The sequence below is a fragment of the Tachysurus fulvidraco genome, chromosome 17, assembly GCF_022655615.1.
Source record: "Tachysurus fulvidraco isolate hzauxx_2018 chromosome 17, HZAU_PFXX_2.0, whole genome shotgun sequence".
Taxonomy (NCBI): Eukaryota; Metazoa; Chordata; class Actinopteri; order Siluriformes; family Bagridae; genus Tachysurus; species Tachysurus fulvidraco.
In genome coordinates this window covers 9,433,888-9,453,198 of record NC_062534.1, presented here as the reverse complement: position 1 = coordinate 9,453,198, position 19,311 = coordinate 9,433,888, and the positions used below count along the sequence as shown (strand labels likewise).

The 19,311-nt window shown below is 36.9% G+C and overlaps 1 protein-coding gene across 1 annotated transcript; it reads right to left on the bottom strand.

The window, feature by feature from the left end:
* Nucleotides 1-4,723: 4,723 nt before the first annotated feature.
* On the bottom strand, nucleotides 4,724-10,201 carry tbx22 (T-box transcription factor 22). Its single transcript, XM_027136090.2, has 8 exons — nucleotides 9,726-10,201; nucleotides 9,169-9,322; nucleotides 8,756-8,857; nucleotides 8,205-8,379; nucleotides 7,167-7,331; nucleotides 6,385-6,449; nucleotides 6,211-6,296; nucleotides 4,724-5,654 (listed from the first exon to the last, which is right to left on the bottom strand). The coding sequence occupies exons 1-8, from the start codon at nucleotides 9,946-9,948 to the stop codon at nucleotides 5,113-5,115; spliced, it is 1,512 nt and encodes a 503-aa protein (XP_026991891.1). The 5' UTR covers nucleotides 9,949-10,201; the 3' UTR covers nucleotides 4,724-5,112.
* Nucleotides 10,202-19,311: the final 9,110 nt, after the last annotated feature.

Here is a 19,311-nt window from a genome sequence, read left to right as displayed (position 1 = left end):
TGTGTGGGCTTCACCATGTCTGTATATAGTGATGAAGATTAAAAGTCAGACAAAAGGCGGGGGGGGGGGGGGGGTGGAAACTGCACACATATGGAAAAGTGGTTGACGGGTTGCAGTTAGTCACACTCCTGCGTCTCTAATTGAATTACCGTTGACAGCACACCACTAGCTGAGCGGTGGACCCTAAGCAGCCAGCATTTAGGTCTGAGTGTGTCAGTTACTGGGGCATTTGCCCTGAAATCAATTACCAGCACAAGGGGCCGGGGAGGATTGTGGCCTATCAGCCACATCCTGCAGGTCAGCTTTGGGACTGACAGCAGCATCTGGAGCCATACAAATGTAATGACCTTAGAGCACCACTTTAAAGTAGTCCTTGCAGGGAGCAGACACATTGTGGCTCTAAATCACCTGCTTGCCCTTGCCACCTGATACCTAAGGCTGGAGCATCCCATGCTCTAGTACTGTCTCTGCTTATGCTATAGAGAAATATAGGGGTTGTGATTGGCATGCAGTACGAGGAAAAAACCTGTCATACTGTATACAGGAAATGGTAGAGTTAAGGAACATCAATTCTGGTAAGGTTGGGGTATCATGTCATGGATTATTGCTCATATCATAGATAAAAGCGTGGATCTCATATCAATGCCAAGGCCCTCAGAAATCTTCCCTCAGCCTTTGTGAAGTCCTGTCTGAAAACATACAGAAGAATATAACAAGTGAGGGAAGATTTTTTCCATTCTGAATGATTTAGTGTTATTGATTTGTTGTCTTGCACACCTCACTTTATACATTATGCCCATTGTTATAATTGCCTTATATTTATCTTTTATGTATTGTCTATCTCATTTCAGGGCACCTTTGTACCTGGTTCAAATTTATATATGATGAATAAAACATTAAATCTTGATAAGGGCAAACACACATCAAATTTAGCATAAGCCCAATATAGGCACATATGAAGGACATTTTTTAGATTTTTATGGTTATGGAAGTCATTAAGGGAGCACTTATTTATTATTTATAATGGGCATAAATTCCATATATGTGGAGCAGCTAAATAGCCTTTTCTGCAGTATGCAGCTCCCAACAATGTAGAATTCATGTGGCCACAACTAAGCAAGTGCAGGTGACTAAAGGTTCTTCTATGGAGAACCACAGGAACTTGAGTTCTTTAGAAGACATCAGACCATGCAAATATGGGGATTTGGGGTATTGGGTGTGCGTGTGTGTATGGGGGGGGGTGTATTTAGAGCCAAAGGATGATGGACAGCAGGGGTCAGAAAGTGGAAAGTGTTTTGTTGGTCCAGCAAGAGGTCCCTGAAACTTGCTGACAGGTCTCTCCACAGTTCAGTACCCCTTTATGCATCTGTGAGCCACCATACCACAGAAGGAATTAGAAGTCCATGATGCAGAAAGCTTCCGAGGAAGGTATTTATGTCTAACCATGCCATGCTGAAGTGGAACACCATATATAAATGATTGGAATGTACTGAAAAATGCTCACCAAGCCACTGTTTCTTCACACCAAATTCTTTAAGTCATTATGTAGCTGAAGAACACACATGCAGCTCCAGATAGCTAAATTGAGACAAGATTAATTTTTATCATGTCTCAGATAGTATTGCTCAGGCAAATGTGAATGTTATTAGGGTCATTAACACTACCAGGAGGGGGCTGAAGTGATGGATGACATCAGAACATGACGAGGGAAGGCAGCCCACACAAACAGAAACTGAGCTCCTGGCTACCCCAGGACTGGCTGGGAGGCCTCAAGCTAAAGCTTTTCCTTCCACATGCTCCTGACCCCAAGAGCCCCCTGCTAACAGTATACACACTGCACACATGCCTGACTGACACCATGACCCCTTTATATGAACTCTCCAGCAGGTATGAGGTTATGTGGAAGTGCTTGTAACTTACATCATATTACAATTTTATTATGGCTAATACCACAGAAAATTGCCAATAGTTTTTTTCACCCAACACCCTTTTTTTCTACTTATTTCTCCTCAGTTTCACATAGGTCTGTGGCAGTCGCAATTCCTGTTCAAAGTTTTCTCCTAGATTTCTCCTAGACAAATACAATGCAAGGATCTTTATTATAATTCAGGAATGGAATCAATATTTGTATTTTTAGGTTACTTACTGTTGAAACTGTAAAATGTTGGTTGTAAATTCAGAAGTCAGCATTTAGAAAAAAGTAGATAAATATACTCTTCTGTGACAGGAGGCAGATTTGCCTTTTGAGGAGATGAGTACCATTTAATAAGTTGTTAAACTGTCTTTGCTTTTCACATTACTGCCAGGAGGTAATTCAATTTCAGCAACAGCTGGTTTCTTTTAAAACTTTACAACACAGTTTAGTAATATCCCATAAGCTGCTTTATTGGGTTTGCAGAGCAAATGCCATCTAATGCAAACTTCACATAAAGGAACCTGAGAAAGGTACAGGGTATATAATCGTACCAGAACCAGACTGAAACAGCAACTCCTGTGAAGTAAGTCCAGCTTCAACTTCAATTTGAACAAACTGAACAAATATTTATTTCACAGAGTGGCATTGTAAAATTGGTCTAAAATGGGCTGCTATTGAAATTTAATTGATATGCTGAGCATAGCTTTTCATACACCCAAATATTTTTTGTACCTCTTATTCTACACAGGGTCACAAGGAGTCTGGAGAATTTCCCAGAGGATTTGGGGGACACCCTATATGAGGTGCCACACATGTGGACAACTTAGCCTCAGCCTACAAAATGTCTTTGGAGGAAACCAGAGGACCAGCTGAAACCCTCAATACACAGGGAGTATATGTAAACTCCAGACACACAGGGCAGAGGTGGGGCTCAAACCACAACTCCAAAGGTACAAAGTAGCTGTACAATCTATTAAACCACCATGCCCTGGAATAGGTGTAAATTCTCCATTTATATAAAAGCTGTTAGGCTCTACATTACCATTGTCAAAGATTGATTTTTTTAAATGTATTTATTTGTTTATGACTTAATTTTTTGTAATATTTCTTTCCTTTCCTTTCCTTTCCTTTCCTTTCCTTTTCTTTGATATTTACTGTGACTTCCTGTGTAAGACCAGCATTATGGTTCCACAAAGTCACTTTATATAAACAGCATGGAATTTTATTTCAATCTTTGCTTATAACATTCTCATGGTTAATTGTAAAAATTAAGGAATTATGTTCAAAATAAATTATATATATTAAAAAATATCTACACGTATTGCAAACAGAATTTGCACATTTGCAAAATGAAGCACAAAAACACAGACAGCAGTGTGATAAAAACTTTCTTCAACGCATCAGTATTCCAAATGATTTGCACTCTCAGGAAGTCCTAATGGAAACCAGGCACTCCCAATCATTTTTTTTTAACATTCTCATGAGGAAACAGTCCAGGAATTGAAGTGTGGCTGCTTTGACTGACAGGTAGAGGTAATTTAATTTAATCCAATTTTCTTCCTTTTGGCTTGCTTATTATATAATTGATTAAACTGATTAACAAGTGCAACCTATTTTCATATATCACTGGAGTAAAAGGGGGTTCTTTTGAACAATTGTGTGGAAAATAAATGTGTTTTTTACAAACTAGATGAGTTGCATAAAGTCTAATTAATCTTTCCTTTCTATCATGGTATGCTCTTGAGGTACTCTTGCAAGAAAATTGGTGGAAACAGGTCATTTCCACAACTTTGGATAAACCCTTTTTGCTGATCCCTGGAAAGCAATTAGGCTAGCTCTGGAAATTATGCCCAAGTTGCTCTGAGCTGTGGGGAAATTATCACATCAAAATACAAGGAGTTTTTCCTAGCTTACCAAACCAGATCACTTACTAGGCTATATGAACCAATTTTAAATCTTTGTTTGTTTAAACTGTCCATGTTTTGAATGAGAACATTTAAAATGATTTATGATTATAGCTTGTATATACTGTTTTTGGTATCTATGCAGTGTTTGCTTCATAAAATAAAATATGCACTTTCAAAGAACAGCCTACTCTAAAGCACGTTAAAGATGTTTTTATTGTAATATAAACAAATAAAAAATAAAAAGTACCTTGAACTTCTCTTGGTAATTTGCTGGGGCTGTATTTTCATTATTCCTATTAGAATTTAGTAGTTGTCTGTCACACTGACATCACGGGCACATTATTAGCAGAACAAAGTTTGCTGTTGTCACCTTATATCAAAAGAGCAAGAGCTTCTTTCATTTCAATTAAAGTCATCATTCAATGTCTCATTAATGAGAAACACAATGTAGAGGTGTAGATGTGGAGACAGACTGGGGCTCAGAGCTCCAGAATGCAAAGCAGCTATACAGCACTGTTGAACTGGATTACAGCAGAAACTTGCTAACTAGAGATCAGCTAGATGGCAAGCACAGTGTGGCATTAGCATGAAAGTTGTTTTGGAACCGTATGTTTGAGCATAGCGTACATATGTGTGTCCTAGACAGACTACAGGACTAAAGTGTTGCTGAATTGCTCTCTGTAGAGCACATGAATTAATTTTTATGAAAAATGTAAAATGTGAAATTTGACAAACATGCTGACAAAAGAAGTGTAAACAAACAAAAAAAAATTTAATCTACAGTGATATGCCAAAGGTCAAAATGCTTTATCTAACAGAAATGGTGATGGTTTTTGATTGATGGTTTTTATTTCAGATAATATCAAGACAAATTTAATGTCTTCACGTTTTAAAAGAGCAAAATATAAAATTATAAAACATATACGTATATAGGCCTTCATTGGTATATTTTAGAACAAACATGTTTATTACAAAATTTACCAAAATATGTCATAATAAAATATTTTCTCAGAAAATACAGAGGGTTCTGACTTAAAATAACAAAATTGCCACTGCAAATCACAGGTCTGTCTTTATAGAAACCATTCTGTCAATCCCGTCTTTCTCTAGAAAAAAAAAAGTGTTTTTCCCCCTATTAGGGCTCCACTATGATATCATCTTATGCTACACTTCTTCACACTGCATCCGTGTTACTTTACATTGACCCAATTGAATGGCAGGGGTAGCAGCAGCTATATTTTCGCATTAATGACATGTTTATCTTGAGCTCAGTTCTAGCATCAAGCAAGGTCAGAGGCAGTGATTGACAGGTGAATGCCAGGCTGTTTTGCACAGGAGGCTCTCAGGTGATGTTAGTAGTATGCTGTCAGCTGATTTTGATGAACTACTGATGCCGGAGAAGTGTGGTCTAAAAGGTAAACTGTAGCTGTACAGGCCATACGGTGACATGAGAGGGGATGTTTCTTTCTGAGATCCTGCGGATTGACTCTCCTGAAGGCTCTGGATGGAAAACAAGGAGTGGTTATGGAGGCACTGGCCTCTGAAACCTCCTATTTTTTTTACATGGAGAGGAGACAGTATGGGGTAGTCCATCAATGGCCGTACCCCTGAGTAACCTCTGAATCTGTCTGGTAGGAGACTGTAGTGGGGTCGGCCTGTGAAGGAGGTGTTTAAAGAGGTCACTTTAGAGCAGAGGGGGACACTGAAGCTGTGTAGATCACTGTCAGGCCCAGAGAGGGTGAACGAATGGGAAAGCAAGGAACTGGAGTGTGTCAAGTGCCTTTTCAGAAGGGAAATGTCAGCACAGCTCTCAGATGACCCAAAATTTTCACCTGGAATGAATGTATTAAAATTATGTGTAACATATTTCTGGCAAATATACCTTTACCTCATTGAACATGATGTGTTTTTCACAAACCTGTAATGAATTTTATACGGTACATATACTATTGCTAAGACTATTACTTTTCAAAATTTTAATAATATATTGTTTCATCTACTCACATCAGAAAATTAATCTTCCTCTGGTTCCCTCATCCACATTTCCTTTATCAGTTTAGCACTATTGTACTTTGTTTGTTAAACAATTTTTCATTTACTAAGTTTTTATTACATTATCTCAATAATATAAATACTTTTCTATGCAAATAAATATTTCTTCTGTCTCTGAGGATTTGTGAATGTTCATGTAGCAAACAATTTGTTTTCTCATTCATTTATCAACCCATGTAATGCTACTATTACGACTACCACTACCATCACTACCACTACTATTATTTAATAATAATAATAATAATACAAATAATAATAATAATAATAATAATAATAATAATAATAATAATAATAATAATATGTCAATTAATCAGTGGATAATTTAGTTATCTGTACCTTGCAACTCCAGATTAAATGGTTTCAAATTGAGGCCCAGTGAATTTCGCCATGGGTAAGAGTCCAGCACACCATCTAATACACCCCTATGGGAGATAAGATTCCTTTTAAAAAAAAGTTTTTATAAAAACTTGAAATATAGTTTCAGGAAATAAGTGAATGTAATTTCTTTACCTGTTTCTTCCTGGGTCTCTAAAACCCTTTGCAAAGGGGTTTCGGTCAATCTTCAATTTTGTTATCTTAGGACAGAAAAAGTGAATTCAACATTACAAGCATGTAATTTAATGCATTTTTAGTACTAATATTTAAAAATAACTTCAACAATAAACTTTTTTTTCTTTTTCATGGCCACACATGGTGAGATGACAGGTCAAACAACACTTTTTAACTGGAGACTTTTGTAAAATTATTTTACATAGCACATGAAAATGGTTGTAATCCAAAAGTCTCCTCCTGCAACAGTACTACTTCAAATAAAGTATTTTGCAATAGAATTGGACTATGGTGTCAGAAGTTGGAAGCATTTCTGTGGCTTCCTGTTTCTGGAATAACATGTGTAAATACTGAAATTCTATGCAAGTCTACTGCTCCCTAGAAGCCTAAACAGTGTGATTTATGCAGTCACGCTGGGGGTGGAAAAAGACAAGATATACTACTGTGAATATTATATGCTTCCAATGAAAAGGCAATAGTGGAGAATTCTACAGTTGGCCATAATGTCCATAAAATGTATAAACAAAATGGAAACCAAGGACTTTTATTCGTCAGATGTATCTTGAAGACTAATGCCAGAATTATTTGTTTTGACAAGGGGAATATAAAATCTTGCTTAGATACGACTAAAGCTACCTACAGGTTAAATGAAAAGGAGGTTTAGACATTTCAACTGAACTCGAATTGAAGCTATCTGTGTCTGCTGGTATTTTTAAATTACAAGTTTAAAAGTGGTCTTTTACCTGTTGGTTTTGGTAAGCTGTAACGGTTGTGAATTGGGTCTCGGGGAAGGAGAAGGTGCACACGCCTTCAATCGGGAGCGCAGCGATTTGCGACACGTCCAAGGATGGCTCATGCACAACAACGTGCACGCGCGGCTTGTACTTGTGCATGGACTGCAGGATGATCTGAAGTAGGAATTTACACACATGGATTAAAGAAGAGTAAAGAGAACAGCTAGAAACTGGAGCTAAACCTGACGGTTAAAGCATAAAAAAGAGCAACCTGCACCTGGCGCGAAAAAGGTTGGCACTTATTGTGTAGCAAAATATACTTAATACTTAATATACTTAAGCTCAAAGAAATACATTAAGATACAAATGTGTAGACTGGGGAGCCCACTTTAAGTTGCTTGGCCATAGTGAGAATAATTTTACGGAAGAAAAGTTACAAACAGTCTTGCATTCAACTGTTAATCACTACCACTGACCTTTCCAGATGTTGGAATTGAACTCTAGATACACAGGTCCTTAATTCCAATAACTATTTGTTGTTCTCTCTACCATCCATACGGGTATAAGCAAACCAGTTATTTTATAATCCAATTTGAATGAGTGCAACATAAGATAATTTTTCTAGTGGAAGACATGACTGACACAGAGGGGTCTATAAAGAAGTTTTTAATAAAAGTTTCTGAAGCGTCTTCATTACGCAAGCGCTGTTCTCTCACAGTCTACATCAACAGACAAGGATATATTATTGTTGTTTTCATATTAGCTCTATACCAGTTGGTCCTAGACTATATAGACAACCTTTACACTCTTTGTTGTAATGATAGATAGGATATTCGCGGGTAGGCATTGCTAGGATTGCATTTGATCAAAAAAAATAAACATACCTAAGGTATAGTGGAACTGTGATTATGTTGCAATCGCTTAGCAATTTATTCCAAATATTGTTAGTACTGAATCTCCGCAAGCGTATGTGGACTTTTTGACTTGTGTGTCTCTATTAAATTGATCTAGCTATTTTACACGGTGTTCTGAATCTGTGCAACTTACATGGCCTTTGTCGTCCATTTCGTTGTTTGTTAATTTCACCCGGTCGAAGCTGATCACTTGGCGCATCCATGTCTCTCCGGAACATGGCGAGTCCGGGTGTATGTAAAGCCGCGGGGTGATGAACGAGTGATCTGTGTTTCCAGCCACCATCCACTGGGAACTGTGGTACACATACCTAAGGATTAAAAATAAGTGGGTAACTTTGTAACATATTATTTAAAGTTTTATGTTCCACTCAATTTCTTTAGCCATTCCCCTATGTAATAGATTAGATTAAAATGCAAGTTAACCTTTTTTGTTTGTTTCTTTGTTTGTTTCTTTGTTTTTCTCCCTGTTTGCGAGTGTTCTGAAGTGAAATTGTATGTTGCTTATTTCAGGCTACCATGTTGCTTGTTTATATTTTTTTTATTTTGTGTGTATGTATGTATGTATGTATGTATGTATGTATGTATGTATGTATGTATGTATCTATGGATCTATGTATGTATCTATGTGTGTATATGTATTATTATTTTTAACTGTATGTTTCAGTGTGAATATCGGCCTCGTACCTATATCTCTTTGAATCCACAAGCTTGATGTCCATGGCGATGTAGTATTGTTTGAATGGGTCCAGGTTCCTCACTTTCACTCGGATAGATGGAAACATTCGCCTGATGAAAGATTGTAGATCATTTTCGGATTTATATTAACCATAGTATTTGCAGCATTATGTGTCTGATTATTGTGTAACGTGATTTCTATTTCAAAATAATTTCTTTTAAATCAAATAAAATTCTTTGCATTTTGTTGTGCTTTATGTCTAAAGAGAAATTCATAAAACATAAAAATATGTTTAGCTTAAATATAACCTAATTATCTAATTAGCTTATTAGTCGTCTACATTATTTATTTAAATGATTTATTCTCTTACAATCACAGAAGGTGTAGTCTATTAAACAATACAAGCCAATAACTAACTCACCTGCCCGCTTTGGTGATGATCATCTCTGTTCCAATCTCGTGAAATCTGCGCCACAGATCGGACCCTTGCAGTTCTACTTGAATCTGTGAGTCTGAGTGGGTTTTGTCCTCAGCAGGTTTGCTTGCCGTCTGAATAGTTTTCTTGATTTGATCCTCTGCGCAACATAATAACTAATTACTATTCAGTCAATTTTATTATTACATAAAGACACACCAAATGCGCACTTTATCTATCTATCTATCTATCTATCTATCTATCTATCTATCTATCTATATATATATATATATATATATATATATATATATATATATATATATATATATATATATATATATATATATATATAAACCCTGTAGAAACCTTTACAGTATTACTGTAACCTTTACAGGCATTACTGTAATATTTAACTGTATATATGTTTAAACACTTCCAGTGATTGAAGGCAACAAAATTGTCTCCTGACCATAGCAGAAGGAAGACTAATTTAGCCAGCATCAGCAGTACTGCTTATAAAGTCAGTGCGCAAATGCACACAGTGAAGATGAGTACACGCTCACCGCTGTCCTCTCCTTCATCCATTACAGTCCCAGTCGATGCTGCCAAGTTGCAGACACTTGCCTTTATCTTCTCATCCTTCGCCTTTTCTACTTTCATCCTCTTGCAGCTGCTTCCCACCAAAGCCTCCACAGAGAAAGCGTGCGCTCTTCGGCTCAGGACTTGCGCACGCGGACAGGCGACCGAAACTCTTTCCCCGGCTTCACTCAGACTTTGCATGGCCATTCAGGTCGACGAACTTCGGGAGCTGTGAACAGCTTCTTTAAATTTTAACAGGCTTTTGTTTCAATCGTCTGTCCTGTGCGCGCTTGCGTTTAAATCCCCGATCATTGTGCAGGTTTAGTTGCGTCCACTTGCACGCACAGTTCCACACCCACTTTACATTCAGCGCCTAAACGGGGAGGCACCAAGAGGGGCGCAGAGGAAGGGCAGAATAACGACATATTACCAAAGGACAAGTGACAGCTACCGAATTTCTTTTTGCGACGTCTGTCGGAGGATCTTCGTCACAGCTTAATATTTATGGACCGAAGAAAATGTCTTCCGGTCTCTTTTTTAATTTGTGCAAAAAATCGTGCGTGTGTAGTTTTACAGCATGTCTGTCATTTGTGTCCATGATTAAAACATAAATCTAAGTCCTTTTTTTTGTAGGAAATTATGAAATAAGCCCTTATATAGACTAGTTTGTAATCAAGAGAAAGAACTAACCTATATATCTTAGCAAATTTGCTTAAATCTTGCTGTATATTTAATCTTGTATTTACAATTATACATGACCACTGAATAATTGTCCATTCCTTACGCACAACGCACAATATATAAACACATAAATATAATAGCAATAAACAGCAATATAATAATTACCAAGTTTCTCTTTTCAGTTGATGATGTTACCTCTACATTACTCTACATTACCAAATGTAAATCCATGTCTTTGCATAATACCCTGATGCCGCCACCATGATGCTTTAATTAAATGAGCGTAATATAATTTATTCAGAGGAAGAAGGAAAAAATACAACAAGAAATGTTTTTGTATTGTAAACATAACCATCTGGAGGCGCGCGTTTAAAAACCTCCGGGAAACTCGTTGCTTCGGTTAAAGCTAAAACAATTTCCTATAACAATTTGGGGCTTTCCGTAAAATAGTCTTCTGAGGCGAGTTCTGCTGGTTCCCATAATGCCAAAACTATCATATTGAATTTGGAAATATTATGAAACCGGTCGTAATGACAGGTTAGGATTATTAAATTACCGCGTGACGTGAAATGGATCCATTGTATACACAAATAATAGTAAACACAATTTAAGGGTAACTTGAAAATTAAAATGTTTTCATCATAGAAGCTAATTGACCTGCAGACGGTTAAAGACAGCTGTGTTTACACTTTGCTTTGGTTAGCCAGAGCCAAAATAATCAGCTCAGGTAATTTGTTCTTTTCTTGTCACCTCGCTTAGATTTCTTCTTCGATTTTGCCATAATTTATACCGTAATTATAACTGTGACAAGGCTGTTTTATAATCTGTTATTGTGAAAGCCACCTGACTAAAATATACAAACTCACTTTTTCATCTCGGCGTTTTTTCCTAAGCGTGTAACGGTCCTTAGGTTTATTATCCAATGTAATTGAATTAAATCAGTCGAAAGGTTATTACAATAGTCACGCCACTGGGAATTATTATCTGGAAATGGTTAGAAAATCCAAATTACATAAAAATGTCACAAACTAATAACTCATACTTTTTCAAACAAACAAACAAACAAACAAACAATTTATTATTAATAATAATAATAATAATAATAATAATAATAATAATAATAATAATAATACATACATACATACATACATACATACATACATACATACATACATACATACATACACGCTGAGAGAATTTCATTCAGTCAAGAGAAAAAAGTAAACATTTTAGGGAAATGTATCACAAATGACTGATTGCTTAAATGAAAGGCATAAAATAAAATTACCTAAACTGTGTTTGAAAATAATGATGAACATCATCCTTTGCATCTGTCATTAGTTGAAAAGGTAATATGTAGATCACAATGCACAAGCTGAAATCTAATCAGTTGCCAGTGAGTGCATTGGCTGTACATCCAAGGGTATTAAGCTGTTACTGATTTATAAAAGTCAAAGAGCACAGATACAGAATACCAGTACATCAGTTAATTCCGTCATCTCAGGGCATTTTGGCTAATTGCTTTTTTATTATTGTGCTTCCATGTCAGCATTGAGGTCTAACAGAATGGTGGGAAATCAGAGCTTCTGCATGAAGTTTCTTTTTGTAAACACTGGCAAGCACTGTAAAGCAAAGCATGGTGCCCTAACCAGGATGGTAATTGTAGACAGCAGTGCAAAGCAGGCCAGCTGAAGTTGCCACTAATTGGGATCGACTTCTCCTGTGCTGGTTTATTTTAGAGCTTCAAACTGACACAGAGCAGAATGCAGACACTTTTTTGGAAACCTTGCATATGGTGTGGATAGCCATGACCCCTGAAGAGCAAACCAGCTCTTTCCCCTACTCTTATGCCAGAGATAGGCATAATTTACCTATTTCCAACAGAGCTGCCCACAGTTTCTGGTATTTGCTGCATACCATTCTTGTGTCATGCTCCATTCGCCTTAAGCACAGTCTAGCTTGGGAACATTTGGCACAGCCTAGGTTCTCAGAAGTTGTGTTTTCCTGTGTATGTTTTCTTTCTAAATGTTCAGCATTTAGAGGTAGCATTCCTGGCTTGCTCATATTATGTGCCTGTTGTCTTGAGCTTGTCTGTATTTGACATGCACACTGGCACCCTCTCCACACTGTCCATCTGATTTTAATAATGCAACAGGCTTGGGTTTTAAACATTCCCTCATGCATTCTAGGAAAGTGTGTTTCTTATGGGTGACATCAGATCAAATGAAAGGATGGCTGGAAAAAACAGAAGGGATTAAAAAACATAATGGGCCAAAAACATAAAGGAGAAAACAATAAAAAAAACAAGCTCACCATGGAAGATGTGCTATTAAGGGGTGACAAATTCTTATGACCTGTTCTATGGCATCATTTCAGCAAGTGAATTGTCAGTAAAGGCAACATCTGCTCTTCATCAGAGCCCTCTCAGAAATGTTGTTATTGAGACATTAATGATGAATACGGCCTCTTTTATAGTACTATAGTGAGCAACAAAATGCTAAATAAAAAAACCTTGCTCATTTTAACAGGCTGCCGCAAGAAGACTGAATTGTAAGGATTGCAGCTTTGCCTAATATTTAATTGACCATGGCATCCAACTAGAGCCCATGGACAATTGCTTATGCTTCTTTGATTGTTCATTGAGTTTGATCCAAAATACTCTTTTTCCCATGGTCCATTTATATTAACTGTCTACTATTTAGTGCATTCCATCTCCACCACGTATAGCCCTACTGGGCATCTAAACATTTAAGCCTGTGAAAGCTGAGCATAAACTAGTTCAAGAGGTGAAATGGAAGGAGAATGAAAAATACTGTATCATTATTAATGCACCAAAAGATGTCCAATTGGATTTATCATTTAACCAACACAACCACTACTGGCTGAGTAAATGATTGTTTAACTCTTCCTAAAAGCTTGAGATAAAATAAACTACATAATTACAATGAAACAAGGGGGAATTTGTCTCTAGTTATCAGTAGTATATATCAATTAATATAGTATATAATATAAATATATCTCATATATATGAGCATGTGACCTGATCCGAATTCCGAATACCCGTGGGGCAGTTCCCTTCATTGTGATGAGTGTTTTGATATGTCACATGTCCATGTTGTGCAAATTTTTAATTTTCACGTGACGACACGTGACGTGACCATAATACACGTGGGGAAGTTCCCCTCATTGTGCTGAGTGTTTTGATATGTCACATGTCCATGTTGTGCAAATTTTTTAATTTTAATAGGAGCAACAAACTTCAGACCAGGGTCTACGACATATCCGAATTTGGTGCATGTGGCTCGAAAGCCCTAGGCCACATTTAAAAAAAAAAAATTTGTCTAATAATAATAATAATAATAATAATAATAATAATAATAATAATAATAATAACAATAACAATAACAATAACAATAATAATAATAATAATAATAATACGCTTATAACGGAAATCAGAATGTTGGCTTCTACAAAGCCAACATAATTAATATATCATTGAGATCAATAATGTGCTGGTTCACATTGAACTAAATTTAATTTCATTGTGTCACAGTTATTTAATTTCATAGAACTACAGGAATTAATACAGTTTGTGGTAAAATAAATCTTATGAATGCAAAGATTAAGTAATACCTATTTTTAATTTTACATGCACTAGGAAAAATTGAGTATATTGTACTTCCCAGGGCTTGTAAAATCATGGGGTATCTAGCTATCTAAGACCTGATACTCATTAGTGGAAGCACTACTCAAAAGTATTGTAGTGCAAATACTGTAGTAAGAGTAAAAGTATTGCTACTCTAGTAATAATTCTGAAAGTTAAAATAAATAAAAATAATTCAAAGTAAATGTAGTCATCATTAAAATTACTCAAGTGAGAGTAAATAAGGCTGAAGAGTAGACTTTCAACAAGAAACTACTGTGTCTTGAAACTGAATAATTTAAAAGTTGTACATTCTGTCACATATTGTTTAACTGGTTTACAGTCAGCAGGGATATTTATATTAATTATTTTTGACTCTGAAAGATATGACATCAGATGGCAAATATATAGACACACAGCACAAAAGCTTTATTATGAAAGCTTGCAGATAAATTCAATATGTAAAACAAAACAGGCTAATGTCAGGCGATGCACAAACAGCATTCAATTGTCTAGACAAGACCCAAAATGAGGAAACCAGAACAAGATCAAAACCAGAGACTATGACAATACATAAAGACTTGTTAATGACTGATATGCAAAAACACAGAGCATATACTGTCACTCAAAATGAGTGAGTAGGATGAGAGTTCTTAAAATGCTGTAGCTGTGTGATTGAGTCCAGGTGTTTGTGATCAGTAATCAGGTGAATCTGAACATATGTGCTGAGTACGAGCCAGTGGCATCCGTCTTTTCTAGACCACACAGTGTTATGAGAATTATAGTTGGATGCCAATTTCTGGTGTTGACATGACAGAACCTCCAAACACCCCCCCACCTCATAGCATTACCTCTGTGACTGGAGTTCTTTCTCAGCCTCCCCCTGGATCAAGGACCTGGCGGTTTCAGATTGCATGTATACACATCTTGGCATAACATGGACACACTTTGTGCCAGAACCTAGCATCTTTCAGCATCAATCTGAGCGGTCCTTTTTGTTGCATATACTTACACTTCCCAAACCAGCCATTTAGTGTAAAAGGTGTGAGCGTTGAAGGAATTTTGCACATTTTTTCCCATGGTAGTAATTGTGCCCAGTCCTACAAAAAGCATCTTATATCCTGAATAGCTCTCTACACTTAAGCCATTAGCCTGGGGATGATATCCTGATGTTTGGCTGACTAAGATTCCAAGTTTTTCCATAAATCCTCCCCATACAGGGGATGAGAACTTGGCTCCCTGGTCACTCAATATGTCCTCTGGTGTTCCTAAACTTGTGATTAAAGATCATTTCTGCCAATTAGAAAGAAGATGGCAGATGATATGTCTTTGAAAAATGGTCACCATGATGACTGTATTACTCTGTGATTAGGACAAATCTGTGACAAAGTTAAAAGCTAAATGGCCTCTGTGGAGTAGGTTGAGTGTGTAGTATCCCTGTGGACATTTCATGTTACATTTATGGACATAGGATGTTTTAAGATGGGGGCTGCAGGAATCCACTTTTTTCCAAAGCAATAAATCAAAAGGGGAGCCCTGATTTCAGTAAGACTGTTAGAGGCGATGCTATGATGCTGAAGGTTTGAATAAATCTCTAATAAATGTTGGCAAATCCTAGAAATCATTGTAATCACTGATTGTTGATGTGAAAGTTGATGATGAAAGCCTAGATACCACGTTTTTAAATTTGTCATGTTTTATTCTTGTTAAGGAAATAAATCAGGATGCCATTGATATAATATAACTATGTATATATAACTATGATGAATTATAGCAAGGAATCCTTACATCATCAGACAACATGAATATGGCATTGGAACACTGCTGTTGCTGATGATGTCTAAAATATGTAAATGTGTGGGCATGTCTCCGACTAGGAGCTTTATTGTCGTAAGGGTGGTGTTGTGGTAGCTTATTGGTTTATCCTTACTGAAGAAATTGGACTTGAAATTTGTGAAATTCAGGTGAGATACTTGACACTGGGTTTCTGAACGTTCTACGGTTGACGAATTGGAGACACTGGGAAAAGCAATATGTATATATGTGGTGCATGTGCAACACTAGCATGTGGTGGTCAAGTTTGTAGGATGTATGGTGTTATAGGTGCTGAGTTAGACAATGATTCTGCTATTGCTATATATATATATATATATATATATATATATATATATATATATATATATATATATATATACTAAACAAAAACGGTTACTGCAGTGTAGCAAAATTACATTTAAAATATATAGGGTGTGCTTATTTCATACTGAGACTGAGGTGGCCACAGAGACAGCCAAGTCAGTGCACCCAAGGTAAAGCTAGTTTTCCAAATTTGTGCTTCAAAATGTAATTTACCAATAATGGCACCCATCTTAATTGGCTATCGTTCTGCTAGAATGCACCTTTTCCCCCTTTCCTTTACATGTAAGCTAACCGTGTCCCCACGGTCACGGTTAAATGATCTCCCACCGTCTTATCACTATTTGATTACTTGTGCCTGGCCAACAATAACTGTGTGGTTAATACTGCGGTTGAAGAAACAAAAACAAACCCAAATTGATAATGAATTTCAGACTCAACACTGAGACCATCAAAAAGCCATCCAAAGAGGATATACACATTACGTGGCCATTAGCTAAAAACCTCTGCATTAGTTACATGTACACAGTTGTAAATATTATATATATGTGTGTGTGCAGTGAAAAATACACCATCCCCACTGTAAAGCATGTTTTTTTTTGGATCTCTTATGTTTTGGGGCTGTGTGGGCTCCAGTGGCTCAGGGAAGGTAGTAAAAATTGATGGCAAGATGAATGCAGCATGTTACCAGAAAATACTGGCAGACAATTTGCATTCTACAAAATGAAAGCTGCACATGGGATACTCTTAGATGTCCCAACATGACAATGATCCAAAGCATTGAAATCCAAGGCAAGGTTGTCCCTCTAATGGCAACGGCAGAAAAAGGTGAAGGTTCTGGAGTGGCCATAACAGTCTCCTAACCTCAATATCATTGAGCCACTTTGGGGAGATCTCAAACATCTAGTTTGTGCAAGACAACCAAAAAATTTACAGGAACTGGAGGAATTTTGAAAAGAAGAATGGACAGCCATATCACCTGAGAGAATTAAGGACCTCATGCACAATTATTACAAAAGTCTGCATACCATCACTGATGAAAAAGGGGGCAATACACAATATTAAGTACTTAAGGTATGCAAACTTTTGAACAAGGATTATTTTCTTATGTTTTGTTTGATGATTGTGCCATTCTGTTATGCCTTACATTTTAACTTGAGGCCTATAAGAAATATAATAAATTTGTTTTGCCTTCTCACTCTTTTTTTTTTTTTTAAAAATGGTACACATCTTGCAAATTCTCCCAAGATATGCAAACTTTTGTGCACAACTGTGTATAAACAGTATCTCACATTTTTGTAAATATTTGATTTATATATTTTCATGTGACAAGATAAGAAGAAATGACATGTTGCTACAATATAAAGTAGTGAGTGTAAAGCTTGTATAACAGTTAAATTTGTTGTCCACTCACAATAACAACACACAGCCATTAATGTCTAAACCGCTGGCCACCATTGAGTACACCCCTAAGTGAAAATGTCCAAATTGATCCCAAAGTGTCAATATTTTGTGTGGCCACAATTATTTCCCAGTACTGCCTTAACTCTCTTGTGCATGGAGTTCACCAGAGCGTCACAGGTTGCCACTGGAGTCCTCTTCCACTCCTCCATAAAGATGTCATGCAGCTGGTGGATGTAAGAGACCTTGAGCTCCTACACCTGTTTGAGGATGCCCCACAGATGCTCAATAGGGTTTAGGTCTGGAGACATGCTTGGTCAGTCCATCACCTTTACCCTCAGTTTCTGTTTGGGGTCCTTATCATGTTGGAATACTGCCCTGCAGCCCAGTCTCCAAAGGGAGGGGATCATGCTCTGCTTCAGTATGTCATAGTACATGTTGGCATTCATGGTTCCCTCAATGAACTGTAATTTCATTAACTCCAGCGCAGCTCAGTTTCAGGGTCTTGGCAATCTTCTTAAATCCTACACTGTCTTTATGTAGAGCAACAATTCTTTTTTTCAGATCCTCAGAGTTCTTAGCCATGAGGTGCCATTTTGAACTTCCAGTGACCAGTATGAGAGAGTTACACCAAATTTAACACACCTGCTCCCCATTTACACCTGAGACCTTTAAACACTAACGAGTCACATGACACCGGGGAGAGAAAATGGCTAATTGGGCCCAATTTGGACATTTTCACTTAGAGGTGTTCTCACGTTGGTGGACGTTTATATATATATATACATTTAAACCATATACAGTATACGAAAGTGAAAGTGAAGTGATATACCGCTAAGTACAGTATGGTGACCCATACTCAGAATTTGTTCTCTGCATGTAACCCATCCAAAGTGCACACACACAGCAGTGAACACACACACACTGTTGGGGTGGGTTTGGTGCCTTGCTCAAGGGCACCTCAGTCACAATCTTCGGGTCAGACTCTCTAACCATTTGACTCTATTTGGTGTCAGTGGTTTTTGGGAAGCACTCCATTTAATTGAAAATTAGATTTCTAACCCATTCCATGCCGTTAGTATGCTTTGCTCTTCAACAGAAAATCGAGCAAAGAGTTTATATATCTCAATGTGTTTTAGAGAAAGGGGATAAAGAAAAAAAAATCTGACCAGTTCACTGACACTTTTAAAACAACATATGAAATTTCAGCAGTTCTTTAACAGTCTTCCTGTCCTTTTTATTTGCATTCTCAAATAGTTCCAGCTTACAGCTTTCAAGACAGTGCCAAATATGAATGGGTGATGGCTGAAAAGTTTAGTTTCTGGCTTGGATTTACACTCTTATTATCATTACCGCAAACTGTAATTCACATGTCACTCACGGCCACATCAGCACAGGGGCTGACTTGGCATACCGGCAATGAGCTTTTCTGAATGCTTCCAGGCCTTCATCTAGTTTCCATCATACATACAGGACAAAGCTGAGCAACATAAAAAGAGACAGAGAGAGAGAGAGAGAGAGAGAGAGAGAGAGAGAGAGAGAGAGAGAGAGAGAGAGAGAGAAGACAGTGGTAATCATGACAACACAGAATAGAGAGAATGATTTGTATTAATTACAAAAGATGAATGTGAAAAATAGACATTATTATGTTTCATAATTGTCCTGGATTCCATAAGAAAATTGTTTCCTCTATTTTTCTTACTCCCAGA

Coding starts and splice junctions, on each gene's coding strand:
- tbx22 (XM_027136090.2), bottom strand. CDS start 9,948: ATGGCCATGCAAAGTCTGAGTGAAGCCGGGGAAAGAGTTTCGGTCGCC. Junction 8,858..9,168: donor ATCATCACCAAAGCGGGCAG/GTGAGTTAGTTA, acceptor ATCTTTCATCAG/GCGAATGTTTCCATCTATCC. Junction 5,655..6,210: donor ATTTAATCTGGAGTTGCAAG/GTACAGATAACT, acceptor CATTCATTCCAG/GTGAAAATTTTGGGTCATCT.